This window comes from Prunus avium, chromosome 1 (genome assembly GCF_965620075.1).
Source record: "Prunus avium chromosome 1, drPruAviu1.hap1.1, whole genome shotgun sequence".
In the NCBI taxonomy this organism is placed as follows: Eukaryota; Viridiplantae; Streptophyta; class Magnoliopsida; order Rosales; family Rosaceae; genus Prunus; species Prunus avium.
This window is the reverse complement of record NC_142284.1, coordinates 16,867,119-16,883,041: the sequence shown is the minus strand read 5'-3', so window position 1 is coordinate 16,883,041 and position 15,923 is coordinate 16,867,119. Positions and strand designations below refer to the sequence as shown.

The window sequence follows — 15,923 nt, the reverse complement described above, 5'->3', positions numbered from 1 at the left end:
CAGATGTGGAATTGCTAGTTGATATCCCCCAAGCAGTCATTCGTTAAAGAAGACAGACAGGCATATGGGAGGGAGGTTGCGTGTTGTCAACCCAGAAAGGGATTATCCTTTCACTCACTTCGTTGACAAGTGGATGTCTGACACATCCTTGATCTTCTAAGATACTCTAATGATTCCATAAATACCCCAAAAAAATCTCCCTCATTTCCTGATTTGTCCTGCATTTGAAACTATATTTGCGACAATAATTAAGTCATGCGGTTATCCCTTTTCACTAACATAATTATTTAAGTATTGCAATGTGGATCTACGAAATAAGTGGAGGGTTTTTCCCAATTTGATTATAACCATCTACGACATTTCCCCATTATTTTCGGAATTGTCCAGCAATTTTTAGGATTTATGCACCCAAAAAAAAATATATTGAATCCCATAGTACGGAAATCCCTGTTCACTAACATCAAGAATTACATATCAATTTTCACAACAAACATTTTGCCAAATATTAACTCAAAACTCCAGACGAAGTATTCATCCCCCACATAGAGTTAGGAAATTTCCCAATTTTTTCCTTAATTTTCCTGTATTTTTAACGATTATTGGGGACAAAACTGAATAAAATATACAAGAAATGCCAAGTGGAGGTGCTGGAGTGGGGAGCTGCAAGCCTGACCGCCACGCGGCGCGCTCCCATGCCGCCACACGCCAGTTTTAATATTTTTTAATCGTTTCCACTTCAATATTCAATTAAAAATCGAAATTGAAGGTGAAAAAATCCCGAAAAATTCCTCAGCGATCGGGACGGTATTTCCTTCGATGACATATCCGGAAAAAGGGAAGGACAAACAAAATTGGATACGGGATTAATGTGATCGAACATATGAGAGTGTGGTGTTTACAAAGTGTACTGGGGTTTTCATTTGCATCATTCGAATGTAGGGTTGGTTCCCAAATTTTATTTTTCACTCGCTCCTAAACCAGGGTTTGTACTTTCCGTATGAAGTATTCATCCCCACACAGAGTTAGGAAATTTCCCTATTTTTTCCTTAATTTTCCTGTATTTTTAACGATTTTCGGGGAAAAAACTGAATAAAATATACAAGAAATGCCAAGTGGAGGCGCTGGAGTGGGGAGCTGCAAGCCTGACTGCCACGCAGCGCGCTCCCATGCCGCCACACGCCAGTTTTAATATTTTCTAATCGTTTCCACTTAAATATTCAATTTGTAAACGACTTCAAGGGTGTAGGGGCTTGCCCCCCAAGGTTTAGGGTTTATTGTCGAATGCTTAGGGTTAAAAAATATTAAACCAATTCTTTTCTTTCCCGCTCATGGGTTAGGGTTAACCAAAAAAAAAACATTCCTGCAAATTTTGAATTTGCCGCTCACAGTCACGGATTGTTACGACCAAAACAGGACAATTGAAACTTGAAACTCCATATTAGTTCTCCCCAAAAAAGAAAAAACCATTCCTTTTCTGATTTTAAGGAAAATTAATTGGGGGTTTTGAGCAAATTGTTTGAAGGGTTGTCATCTTCTGTTATCTTCATTTTCCCTTCTGGCAAAGCCATGTCGAATTCTTCAACAAACACTCAAGCAAAGAGGTGTCGGCACTGCAATGCTGAGATGGTTATGCTAATTTCGAAATCTGAAAGGAATATGGGCAGACCGTATTGGAAGTGCTTCACATCATATGTAAGTATTATCTTCCCTAAGCCAATAACACTAACTCAGATCGGCCATTGCCTAAACCAACGAAAACTGCTACAGAGTAGATGAATTGGGTCTGACATTGTAATCCGAAAATGAAAAATGTAACTTTCTTATGTTTTTTTAGGGAGCTACAAGGTGTAGCGGCTATGAATGGGTGACTGGAGGCAACATGCCAACTGAATATGAAATTGAAAACCAGCTGGATGTGAAGCAACTTAATGTGTATGCTGAAGTCATCCGTATAGTGAAGGGCATTAAAAAGATCCTCCTACTGTTGTTAGTTCTATCATTTCTGAATTTGGCAGTTCAAGTGATGAAAAAGTAAGAAACTTTTTGCGTCTGGAAATCTTCCAGCTATTTCAAGTATATATTTATCAATTTTGTGCTGTTTTGGCTTTTCAAGTATGTATGTTGTAATTTTCTAATCCGGACACCTATGAAATATGAAGAAGTGTTTGCAAATCTACTATAATGAATTAATCATTCAGCATAAACCCTGAACTATGCTGAACCATAAACCGTAAATGGTGCCACAGAAGAATAAGAATTGAATAAGATGTTCCTGTAGGACCTACGAAATCCATCAACTTTTCATCTGAGGACCACGATGATGCAGGTCGTACCGGCCAGATGCGGTACGATGCGTTGTTGACAGACATAAAACGTCGGAAGATACGTCTAAGATGGTATGAAGAAACATTGGGGAAGGAGAAAAGTCAAGCGAAATTACACCTTCGATCAGTCAAAGTAATGAAACTGAGGGTTAGGCTTGCGAAAGGAAAAGGTTGTCGAAGGTTCAAGGGGTCGAATGAGGCAGTGCAGATGAGGGAAGCAGAAGCACGTAAAGGATTTGACCTATTCCGAGAGTATGCAAAATGTGTTGTCCCAAGCTACAACTGGGACGGAATCACCATGGAGTAAACCTTCGCTGGACAACGTTCATTTTCGTTATTTTCAGTCAGTTTGTTTGGAAAAACATGCCTAAAAGTTCATTTTGACTGCGTTTGTTCCAACTTTGTGTGCGCTCCTGAAGGTATAACCATTTAGCTTTGGACACTTCATATGGTATCTTATATGTATCCAAGCTGTAAGATGTGAAGAAAATTAAGGAAAAAATATGGGAAACTGCTTTTGGTTGATTATGCGTACTGTTGTAAGGCAAAATGGGTATGCTTTAATTGAAGTATGTTTACATGATTTTCTGTCAACATATTTAATTTCTCTTTACAAAATGCCTACAAGGAATGGGATTGTTTTTAGCATTGATTGGATCTCCGTCACAGGACTTGTTGTTCCTAAAATGGTAATATGAGGTTTGCTTATTCATGTGAAATATATAATTTGACCAAGAAAATAACAATAATAATATTCAGTGTGTCATTTGAAAGGAGAAAATAAGACTAATTTTTCACAAAAATTACATATGAAGCAAATGTAACCAATAGTTGTGTTATTTTAAATTACATAATCAACATGAAGGAAATAGACGGAAAAGGTTTGCAAAACATAATGTTACGGTTGAAACGAAAGCGAGTTCAAACCATATTTCGAAGATGAAGTGTACACTCTGTATTATCACATCTTATGAAATTGAGTACGAAAGTGAGTTCAAAAAACACATTCCACGATTTATAGCTTCCCCCAGTTGTGTAATGCCACAAGGAGCTGGTATCAATTTTGGGGCATTTTTTCCCATTTTTCTCCTTGTTCTTACCATGTCTTCAATAATTTTCCCCCAGTTGTGTAAATTGTAATGAAAATAACGAAATACAACACATGGCGGGACCTGACCGCATCAACCTTGGGTAGGTGCACACGTGCACGGCAGTGACCATTCTCTCACCCTTCCTTTGCAAACATCGGGATAATAATTCGACAAATGCTACCACCTCATTGAAAGTTGAAAATTCAAATTTCTTGTGTATGCTATCTGTGAAACATACGAGGCTTTAATCTGAATTCAAATCAAATACTCTCATTACTGAACAAAAAAAACAAAACTGATGTGACAGATGGGGAAAACAGATAAAACAAACTGCGGAATACTCCAGGACATCATATATAAACGGTGTCGTATGCCTATGGTATACTCATTGCCTTACATCAACATCTTCTTATCTTCCTGACTCTTCTTTGGAGTTGTGTTTTGTGCATAACGAATCCCCCAATCTGAAGAAACTTGAACATGTCAACCAGTTCAGACGGTAATGCAAATCAGGGGGACTCCGATGGGTCATGGGAATATGCCCCCGATTATCCAAGGTCCCCTCTACCACCGCTGCCACTTCCAACCTCCTCGGCAAGCGAGGGCGACTCCGATGATCCTGCTGTGGAAATAAATGATATGAAGAACAAACTGGAACACGACTCCTCATTGGTCCATTATTGGACTCAAAAGTGTGTCGGAGCTGAGCAGAAGTTGGCGTATTTGACGCGCCAAGTGAACAAAGCGCGTTACAGAAAAGAGAAGCACAGAATTCGTGGCCAAAGAAGAAAGCACAAAGCAGAGGATTTGCAAATGACCCTGGACGATGCTACGTACGAATCTTTGAGCATCCACAAAGGAGGCGACAAGCATGGGCAGGCAATGTCTGTGGCTTTCAACGAAGGTTTTGAGCAATTCCGACGGTTCGCTGCAGATGTCCACAAACATATTGACTGGGACGCCATAACTCCGTCTGCTGCACAGCAAATCATCTCCGGCGGTGTACACCCACCAGAGCTAGGCCACCAACCAGCAAAAGCCAACAATAATGACGGCTGGTAGCCATATCAATCGCTAGGCAATCGTTATTCACTTGTTTGTTTTTTGTTAATGCCAGATCTGGGTTTGTGTTTACATGTTTATGCCCGATCTGACTTACGTGCAGCTTATTCGGGTTTAAATCTGCTATTGGGTTCTATGTTCTTACCAGAGTTCAATCTTATTATAACTACTGGATTAGTAGAGTTCAGTTACTAATAGTGCTCAAATTTTTCGTTTCAAAAATTGTCGGTGGGTCGATAAATTTTTTCAACATTATCTGACACAGATATTCGGTTCTTTGACACATTACTGGCACATAGTGATGGTTTCAAGATTCCCTTGCTGACACACCGTGATGGTTTCAAGATTCGCTTACCTACATATTTCATTTTCCTTGCAACCGTTGCAAAGGTGATAAAACGTTACCCACATTGCACGAATCCCAAACGAATCCTTTCAAACATTGGCTCCACGTTCTGAAAACACCAAAACCCCAGGATGGACATCCACCTTCAACCAAAGATGGATCCGAAAGTTCGAGTTGCGCATAATTATTGCAAGCATGGTGACGTTCACGACCATCCTTGTGGGACGTGCAGGGATCTATTCGAGGTAGGTCCACACAATGTTCAATACTATCGGTCCCCGACCCCTTCTCCCCCAAAGCCCCCATCTCCCATTGTTTGCATTACCCCGACAGTGGTGCGAGGATTGTTACAATGACAAACGCATTCTAGATTGGGAGGAACGCGGCCGCTTTGAGTCAAGTGATGACTCTGATGTTGATAACTAAGTGGCTCTTCAAATAACTTATTGTTGACTTTAATGTAATTTTATTTTTTTTATTTTTACAGGGGGTCGAATGTAAGTCATGCGATACGTGTGTGACACTTAATAATTATCGAATACAAAAGTTACTTTGTTTTTGGGCGGTTTCACTGTTGCTTTTCACATACCTTAGTTCAGTATCAACATGAGGCACTTACATAAGATTCACTAATGGTTCCAGATGGTTTCCAAAAAGACGCAAATTGGTATCAACAAATATTCAAACTCCGGGACCGTAAAGGAAATCAAACTCCTGCAGAAATGACTCTGTCATAGTAGCTTCCCTGTCCTGCGTGCTCTGACTGCGCTGCAAATTCTCATCAACTGCAGCACCAACTTCTGCGTCGGAAGATGAAGAGCTGCAACATCGAAACAAAGAAACAAGTCAACAGCATTTCTTGTATAAAATTCAAACCCAGACAATTACATATTCACTTACCCGCTCACAAGTTTTGGACAACTCCGTCTATCATGATCAGTCTTCCTACATTCACTGCACCGCCGTTTATGTCCTTCCGCTGCCTTCTCTTTTTGTCCTTTCACTCTTCTCGCACGCCCTTTTGCTTTTACTCGATGGGGATCCTTTATTCTGACTTGGGAAGAACTAGTTCCGACCTCTCCATTGGGTTCTTCTTCGACACGAGCTCTTGATGACAACAACTTTGTAAGCTTCCCACGAATGTCGTCAAATGAATTTTCCAGCAACTCAAAACCTTCATCACACAACAAAGCAGAATCTATCAACTCACCTGCAACTTTGCCAAGTTTCGATCTCTTAACCAAAACCAAACCGTCCACGCAATCTTTAACTTCTTTGTCATTCTTATCATATACTACACCGCACTTTGCACTTTGAAGCCATCGTTTCACTATGTAATTGTCTGGCAAGTGCTCCACCTGCTTCATTCTTAAAAATGCTAGGATGTGTCGGCACGGAATACCCCAAAATTCAAATCCTTTGCAGCTACAATAAGCTTTATCGGCATCTTTATCATGCACAAGCTCCTTCATCCGTGTCACCCCCGGATTTACCCGCTCACTTACTTTGTACCTGCACTGGGTCTCATCTTGCTCTACAAGTTCGAACAAGCATAAAAGGCTTTGGAAGTCTTCCCTCTCAAACATTTCAAGAATTTCCCGAGTGTAAATGCGTGCCATTTGATGTTGCATTGGTGTTCGAAACGGCAATGAAGGTTTTTCATTGGTATCAACATGATCAGCCATTAACTCCTTGTGCCTCTGTGAACCAAGAGCTCTTTCAAAACGTACAATGAATTCCATCAATGTGTTTTTCCGGTTAATATATTGTTTGAAAAATGCATGACAGCTTTCAGCCCGTTGACTACTGGACATCCCAGCCGAAAACACATGTTTTACATAAGATGGAACCCAATTCTCCCGCAAAGCATGAATCAAGCTCAGCCACGGATGGTCTTTCAGCCCATTGCTTGTGATAATTTCATCCCATTTCGCATCAAATTCTTCTCTAGTGTCCATACCCCATATGCATTTGCACATTTCTGAAAAACATTCCCCAATGCCGGGTTTCTCCATAAACTTATTCAAGATATGCCATATGCAATATCTATGGAATGTTGTTGGGAGAGTTAAAGCAATTGCCTTTGACATGGCTGCATCTTGATCAGTGATGATCATTTTGGGTGGCTCACCTGGCATGGCTTTCTTGAATTCTTCGAACAACCATACAAATGAATCCGTGGTTTCACTACTTAGGAATGCACAACCAAACAACACTGTCTGCCTATGGTTATTAACGCCTAACAAAGGCGCAAAGACCATCCCATAGCAGTTCGTGTTGAACGTCGTATCAAATACCACCACATCCCCAAAAAACCCATAAGCTCGTCTTGACCTTGCATCTGCCCAAAAAACATTTCTCATCCTTCCTTCCGAATCTACCTCCATATTGAAATAAAATGATTCATTTTTTCCTTGCTCAGCCAAAAAATGCTCCTTCAGCAGCTCTGCATCATGCCCAATCACCTCCCCACGCACGTCCCTTGCATAATTATAGACATCTCTCCTAACAAACCCAACATTTTCCAATCCCCCTACTTGCACCTCAAGAAGGCTTACCTGTTTATGTACAGGGATATTAACTTTGCTCATATGTGCACTATAGGCCTTTGTAGACTCTGTTAAGTTACGGTGAGATCTCAATAGATGGACTTTATCAACTGTGGTCATGTCATGGTTGTGTACCTCATTGAATCCTACAACAGTGTACTTATTCTTCTCGTTTACCTTCAAAATCGCAAGTTTAGCCTTGCACCCAGTTCGAGTACAACCTCGCTGTCTTCTCTTACGACTAACAGTGCTTGTCAACGCATACCCTTGTTTACAGCATACATATTCTTTCCTTGTTACCTCTTCAGTGAATGTGCACGTTCTCGTTGTAGAACACCGAATGCCAAATCCGGCTTTCGCAGCATACATATTATAGAAATTGAACACATCCTCACAGCAATCAAATTCAAGTCCCAATTTTGGTTTCAATTCCGAACTAACTTCCGATGTCACCTGTCCTTCGCACTCCATTTCACAGTTCTTGCAATTTAACCCTGAATATCACATCACCACCATCATATATGACATTAAAATCACTATCTGTGAAACATTAAAGACCTACATACACACTAACGTAACTCGTGCTGATGCCCAATATTTGGCACAGGCTTTCAAACAGCTTTAAAATATATATCAACTAAAATATGACATCCAAATGACTCTCTGGTGAAACATTAAACACATACATACAACCTAATCTGACTCATGCTGATGCCCAATATTTGGCACATGCTTTCAAACAGCTTTACAATATATATGAACTAACATATGACATGCAAATGACTCTCCGCTGAAACATTAAAGTCATACATACAACCTAAAGTGACTCATGCTGATGGCCAATAATGAAAGTGACAAATACAGTATATGGCTTACCTCGTAGCTGATTTCCAACTTCAAATTTTCAACAACTATGACAACGTAACGTAGCCCTTTTAGATCTGGACGTCAACCCCAAAAACTTTTCTTCTTCCTCAACCCCTGTTTCGCCCCCGCTCAAGGATTTCAAAACCAACAGAGCAGAACCACAACGGTACGGTCAGCACTTTCCAACTCAACGCCAGTTTCGACGTTCCTCAAGGATTGACGTATGTCCCGACCCCAAAAACCCAACCACAAAGATGAAATTATAAAATCCAAGATTACTTTGTTTCGCCTGAATGGGAAACCTAGAAAAATGAGGGTGCTCTCTCTTCAATGTTACAGTTCTTCCTCAATCAAAGCTGATAAAAAAATGGCCTCCTCATTGAACTGAGCGAACAGCTAGTTTGGAGGGGACTTGTGTTTGGAGGCGACGTATGTTTTGGAGGGGACGTTTTGGAGGGAGAAGAGAGTATTGGAGGGAGAAGAGAGAAGAAGGCCTCGTTCTAATACAACACTTACACTTTCAATTGCTTTTCATACAGCCGTTAGATTGGATCCAACGGTGTTCTCATGTTATGTTCTCACATAAGCGTTCTCACTAGATCCCGACCCATTTTTCTGGATAACAGTCCAGCATACGCTGGCTTTCAAAACCCACGCTAAGACATGGGTTTCAAAGACTAACGCGGAAACTAGCTATTGTCTTCTCTTCTCTCGCATCGTCTCCCTCAGCAAGTTCCGCATCGTCTCCCTCACCACACGAAAAAAAAAAAAAAAAGGAAAATGGACACTGATGAAACGAGAAACGATATTTTGTCCACACATAGTACCTTTTGAGTTCTGACTAGACAAGTCCAAGTTGATCATCTGGAGTATTCGAGGAGAGATCAACATGATATGAGACGAAGACTAATTTCAAAGATCCACAAATATAATAGAAACTTCAATTTATTCAAATACTGTCTTTCAATTTGTCTTGGAATATTTGCTCAAAGTCCACTTATATGAAGAGACTTTTCGTGTTCATCTTTACCTATATATGACATGGCAGCAACACCCTCTACTGGTGCCTCTAGAACAATGTCTGAAACTGCAGAGTTCCTTCAAAACAAAAAAAATTGAGGCAGAAAGTAGTAATGAAGGCATAGAAGTTGGGATTTTCGACGTGAACAAATATTATGAAGGTGTTGTTGATGATGATCAAGGAAGAGTAGTGGCAAAGCTAGTAGCTTGTCTTTGGGGGGGCAGTACTGTAGTTTCAAGGTTTTATAGCCTTATATTTCAATTGATATAACAGCAGGTATTTAAGAGTTATTGGCTTTTTTATAAAGCTTGGGGGCCACAGCCACTGCAGGTCTGTATGTGGCTCCCCCCCTGAGGAAGAGGAACGCTCCAAATACACTTGATTGCAAAGTTGAGGACAATATAATTGGGTCAAACAAAGGCGAGCGTGTTGGGATTAGCCAAATTGGTACCATTACTACAAGTCCAGCAAAGGCGAAGCATGTGAGAATGTGAAGGTAAAGAGTCCCACATTGGAAAGTTGAAAAACCTAGCAAGGGCTTATAAGGAGTTGGGCTACTCCCTCCATTGCCAATTGGTTTTGGGGTGAAACCTCAACTTCCTTCATGGTATCAGAGCGGGTTAGCCCACGTGTGAAAGCCCAATGGCCGCACGTGCTTCACGTCACCCAATATGTGTTGTCCACGTGTTAGGCTTGAAAATTCCCCACACGTGCGGGGGCGTGTGAGAATGTGAAGGTAAAGAGTCCCACATTGGAAAGTTGAAAAACCTAGCAAGGGCTTATAAGGAGTTGGGCTACTCCCTCCATTGCCAATTGGTTTTGGGGTGAAACCTCAACTTCCTTCAAAGCAGGCGGCAGCTCAAGGAGGAAGGACAAAGCAGGCGGCTCTAGTGAAAAGGAAGGCACGAGCAAGAAGCCATGGTATAAGCTTTGGTAAAAATAAATAAGAGAAAGGAAGGGAGGTTGTTGAATAAACAGGCTAGAGTTTTCCAGATTAGTTACTCAACTGTTCTTAATTACGTGGTTTTGTTAATTTATGTATTACAAAATGTGAAAATAAGAGATGATATCCAACTGTTCCGCAACGGAAGGATCTGGAGATGCATGGCCATGCAGAGCTCCTATACACTCGAGCTTTTCTTTCCAAATCTTTTCTCTGAATCTGAATCTTATTTCTATATATTTCTTTCTTCTTCTGCATGCCATAAGTATATTATTTTGAGTAAGTATTATTTCTTCTTGTCTACATGCCATAAGTATTGTTTCTTCTTGTTCTAGCTTCTTCTCTTTTTTTATTTAGCTACTGCCGTATATTAACGGTGAGTAAGCAAAACCAACAAAAGAGGAAAAGCCAAACGACATTGAAAACAATAGAAAAAGAGAGACTAATTATTCATAGATTTAATTTGAACCTCTAATCAGTTTTGTCTTTGGTACTTATATAGGCGCAAGCCTGCTTGCTTCCCACATTTCACAATCCTACTTTAGTTCATATCAAACTGTGCGTATTATTATGCCACTAGGATTTCCGTAGCGCAAGTAGACTCCTACATACAGAAAAAGCTACATGTTATATTAAGGAACTATATGTTGGGTTCATTTTTGTACATGATTTATCATGATATTCATCCAATGTTTTGAGTTAGTTCTTGATATTTTATAGCATTTACTTATTTTTTGTGTTTTTATAGGTTTTAATCTAGTTGGAATGAATTTGAGCTAAAAATGCACTATTGAATTTAAACTACGTTTTACTCATTTTCGTAGGTCAACTTCTTAACCTTATTTCATCATGTCCCAGTGCTCGGATGAGGTGGAGCTCTTCATGGAACTTGTTCCAAAGGGTGTCGACTGTAGCATATCCGAAATTGAGCTCCATTAGAAGATCACAACTCTCCCAACCAATCTAGAATTGAGCCTGACACAGGAAAGGAGACTTAGAGACTGCACAAGGGAATTACTTGCACGTAATGCAAGGGATTACTTGCATACAATGCATGAGGAATACTTCCACATAAAGCTGAGGAAAATATCTAGCTTCTCTCCATTAAATGCCATTCACATAGAGGGTTAAGCTATCAAGAAATATCAAGGAAAATCTCTACACAATTAGAGGGAGAAGCTCTTTCCACCATTGAAGGCCTTTAGCCTTCCCCATTCATCCAAAATTTCTAAACTCTATTTGAGTTTATTTTAAGTTGTTTTTGTAATGAATATGAGGAACTAAACCTCATAACTAGGGCTTAGGTAGAAGCCCTAAATATGATTACTCTGTTGTTTTGATGTTTTAAGTTTATGGATTTCTAGATGTTGTTCATGAATTCTCTTTCACTAAATTAATCATATATTATGTGTTTGCTTCCTTTGATTGATCACCTTAGGTTGTATGCATCTAGCTATAGTTGAGAAGTTGTGTTGATCACCTTAGGTTGTATGCATCTAGCTATAGTTGAGAAGTTGTGTAAGATACCCAAGAACACAACTTCTACTTAGCAACAAACGATTTAATCCTTTCTAAATGAGCTTCATGTGAATTGGTTTCTTGAATGCCTAATGTAAACACCATACTATTAGGGTTCTTGTGATGTTCATATTCTCTTCAATCTTAATGGGTTTCTTCATATGGTTAAATTGAAGTACTAAGCACACCTAGATTTATTATATGGGAAGCACGAGTATTGTAGTACTATACACGCACCTTACTTATTTTAGAGAGAATCATGCGTCTTGAGCCACTAAACCCTGTCTTGATTGCAAACATTTTCATCAATATATCTAGAATTCATAACTTGAGTATCCATGGACATGAGTATGATTATTTAGGGTGGATCTAAATGCTCTAGTGTTTGTCACCATTGAATTACATTTTGATAATCACATTTGTTAATCTTGTTAAAATTAGAGTTCGATTACATTCTAAGCATTAGAATTAGGTAACTTGAATCACAAACCCCTCCCCCATTGTGTTTATTGTTTGAAACATTGAGTGTTCTTTTTACTGAATCCTGCTCACTTCTATAGCTTATTTCGACATTTGGTCTATGTTGGGTTCTTCATTTGTTCGTGCTTAATCTAACCATATAAAGAACATAAAATACGGCCTAACGATTTGAAAGGTACATGTCAAAAACGGAACAGGGGTCGAAGTTGGAAATCTGAGGAAATTAGCCTTTGTGTAAAACAACTGGTCGCTTTGATAAAAACGATCGGTCGCTTTTTTTCTCTCCCGAGACATTTCGTCTCTATACAAAACGACTAGTCGCTTTTCCCTTGTTTTGCCTTTCATTTCCTTTCACTTTTCTTGTTTCATCTCTTGTGATTGTGTTTAAATTAAGTATTCTTAACATACTCAAACTAGATTTGCTTATAAACTATCAAGTCCTCGTGGGAACGACCTCATAGTTACAAATCTATACTCCAATACATTCGTACATTTGGGAGTATTTTTAATTGGATAGTTAGCGTATTAATTTTACGCCAATTACGATGCAACACTATACATGTGTGAAGTGAAGCCCCAAAATTCTTATATTTCCCAATTTGGGCAAACACACGTATGCCTTGCCTTGTGGCAATCTTCCAACAGCTTATTCTCAATTTGCAAGAGTACCATCTGTCCAGGCATGTGCGCGATTACTATCTGAACTTTTAATTTTTACTATTACTCATCTGTACTTGATAAAGAGTTACAATTTACCAACCAAGATATATTTCGTCCACTTTTTCATCAAAATATATCACATGCCCTCATTTGAATGAATAGTTTAGTCCATCTACATTTAGACTTCAATGATGATTGCATTACAAAATTATTTAGGGTTTAGTATGGAGAGAAATTGATTTGCAAGGGAATTGGGTTATTGTTAGGCTCCAATTTTGGCATTATAATGGCTGATTAGGTATGGGTAAGGAGGGAAATCGATTTATGTGAGCCATAATTAAGGTCTAAAATATCGATGGTTTCAGAAATATCGGCGGTCCAAAAATACATAAATTTCAATGGAAATATCAGGAAATAATCGATATCGATAATAGTTGAATAAAAACCACCGAATTGGTAAGAAAAACTTGGAAATTTTTCTTGAAACTTTGTCGGATGTTTATTTTGTTAGAAAAAAAAAAAAGGAAACAAACTTATTGTAGTTGGTGTGGCATACTCACAAGCATTGGATCAATTGAATGGTCCATATTTTATGAAATGCGAGTAAATGCATCATGGCTAAATGCAAAGGCTTGGGATCCTGTGTATGGATATGTTCCAAAATATCCTCGACCTAAAAAAATGATAATATCCTCGATATTATCGATATTTCAGTCCTTGGCCATAATATATAAATTGACTAAAATATACATCCCCAAAAATTCAGGTGGTTAATATCAAAATTAAAAGTTCAAATAGTAAATAGGCACATACCTCTAAAAGTTGATGTGAATACTAATTATTTCGTGCAAATTCATATCGTGTTAACGAGTCATGTATAATATTGATATGTCAAAATTCATATAGTAATTATATACATATCTAAAAGTTCAACTAGTATCAAGGTCTAAAATATCGATGGTATCGGAAAAAACACGGAAATTTCGATGGAAATATCGGGATATTATCGATATCGATAAAAATTGAATAAAAACCATGGAAATTGTAAGAAAAACTTGAAAAATTTTATTGAAACTTTGGAGGATGTTTATTTAGTCAATTATCTATTAGTTTATCACAAAAAATTGGAAGGAAATTCATTGCATGATGGGTTTAACTGATTTAAGTTGATTATATAAAGAGTTAACAAACATTGTGAGTGTAGAAAATATGTAGTAATTAATGAAAGAAGATTAAACACACCATAATCATTTATATATAATGATTTACTACAATATTTTACACTTTATACATTGCATGGTAAGATACATAAGCGACTATGAGGTTCAAAAAAATTTAGTATCTTCATCATCTCTATGCGTAGAGTAAGTGTGTTGTGAGTAGTCATCAAATGATAAATCCCCAAAATAGTTTTCTATTTAATTGTTAACATGCCACCCATATGGATCTAAGATTGGTTGACGTTTGTTAATAGCTCATACCATCACTGTGAGCCGAGCCCACCAGAGGAGACCACGTGGCTAATGGACCAGATCACTTATATACCAACCCGACCACATACGATACCCTCAGCAGTAGGCTCCTCAAGCATACTAGGACAGAGCTAGGCCAATGATCGGGTGTTTTGGTCGCCGACCTGACCACTGCGCACCATGTCCCAAACCAAAGGAGCATTAATGAAACAGCCTAGCAAGAAGGAAAGGTCGGTGGATGCATGTCCCGTCCTTGGCCAGGTGTTGCCTTACCCTTCATTCCCTAGGTGAACAAGCTGGTGATGGAGCGGGATCATTTAATACATCTCCCATCCTAGCTTGCCTGTCACTTCGCGACCTGACCCCTGTCAAGAAGTAAGGTGATTGGAAGTGGAACATTAAATGTGACTCAGGCCAAGGGGATAGGAGAGAAGATATCTCCCATAAATATCTTGGTCTCTCCTTCTCCCCCCTATAAATACCCCTCACCTATCTCTACACAAAGGTAATAAGTTCTTAACCTAATAAATACTCTCATTGTGAAAACCCTACATCCATTCTCTCTAGCTAAGATAGTTTCTGACTTAACCATCGGAGTGGGCTCAATTGGGATTAGCCCCAGTTCGCTCTTGTTCTGATATTGTTCTAAGTGTGCATATTCTCCTTTGGAGATTGGCTATTCGCGAGATCGGATACAAGACCAGGCCTCTGCCTAAAGTCAAGGTCATTTGCACGAGAGGGATATGCGGTTTACAACGTTGTCTATAAGCAAAATCATTTGAAGATTAGGTCTCCGATTCTTTCCATGAGCCGCTTGATTCCATCCCAAAAGGAAATGTCAAAGACTCACATTCTCATGTGAAAATATCATTCTTGCAAAAACAATTCAAAACAAAACAATATAAATTTAAATATTTTATTATCACAAAAACATAAGCAACATGGTGGTTAAGGTGTTGGAGGAGTGAAATGGCAAGGGTTTGAATCCATTTTGTGTTTTTCCTTCTTCTTTTTTTCCATTACATTGATATTTTTGATATTTTCGATATTATAGCGATATTTTGACAAAATATTGCTGGAGTGTGAGAGAAATTATCGACATCGATATTTTCCGATATTATCGATATTTATACGATATGTGTATGGATACGTTCCGAAATATCTGTGACCTAAAAAAACGATAATATCGGTATTTTAGACTATGCCTGGTATTCAAGAAATTATAAAGTAAGAATGTACTACCACCTCAGCAAGTAATACTTTCATTAAAAATATGTCATGTGTCATTTGAGAATAATAATTTAAACTTTTTTTATAGCTGGACTTGGAATCTATCTTATGAATAAAACTAAGAAAATCAAAAAAGAAAAGAGCCAACACCCACCCCGACCCGTCGTCAACCCTCATAGTACTTTAACAGTGTGGTCGAACCCCCATGACACCTTAACAGTGTGGGATAAAACCCCCTCCCCAAATATATAGCTTGCATAAAAGTTTTAAATTTAAAAAGAAATTTAAAAAACTAAAACAAAACTATTGGCGGAAAATTGCCACAAGGCAAGAGACGTACGTGGAATGTGTCGCCAAGTC

General features: G+C 38.7%; 1 protein-coding gene across 1 annotated transcript; it reads right to left on the bottom strand.

Annotated features, from left to right (window-relative positions):
- Nucleotides 1–5,504: 5,504 nt before the first annotated feature.
- LOC148297428 (protein FAR1-RELATED SEQUENCE 5-like) lies at nt 5,505–7,843 on the bottom strand. Its single transcript, XM_088247008.1, has 2 exons — nt 5,724–7,843; nt 5,505–5,643 (listed from the first exon to the last, which is right to left on the bottom strand). Exons 1-2 carry the CDS (start codon nt 7,841–7,843, stop codon nt 5,505–5,507), a joined length of 2,259 nt encoding a protein of 752 aa, XP_088103134.1.
- Nucleotides 7,844–15,923: the final 8,080 nt, after the last annotated feature.

Coding starts and splice junctions, on each gene's coding strand:
- LOC148297428 (XM_088247008.1), bottom strand. CDS start 7,843: ATGGAGTGCGAAGGACAGGTGACATCGGAAGTTAGTTCGGAATTGAAA. Junction 5,644..5,723: donor TGTCCAAAACTTGTGAGCGG/GTAAGTGAATAT, acceptor TCGATGTTGCAG/CTCTTCATCTTCCGACGCAG.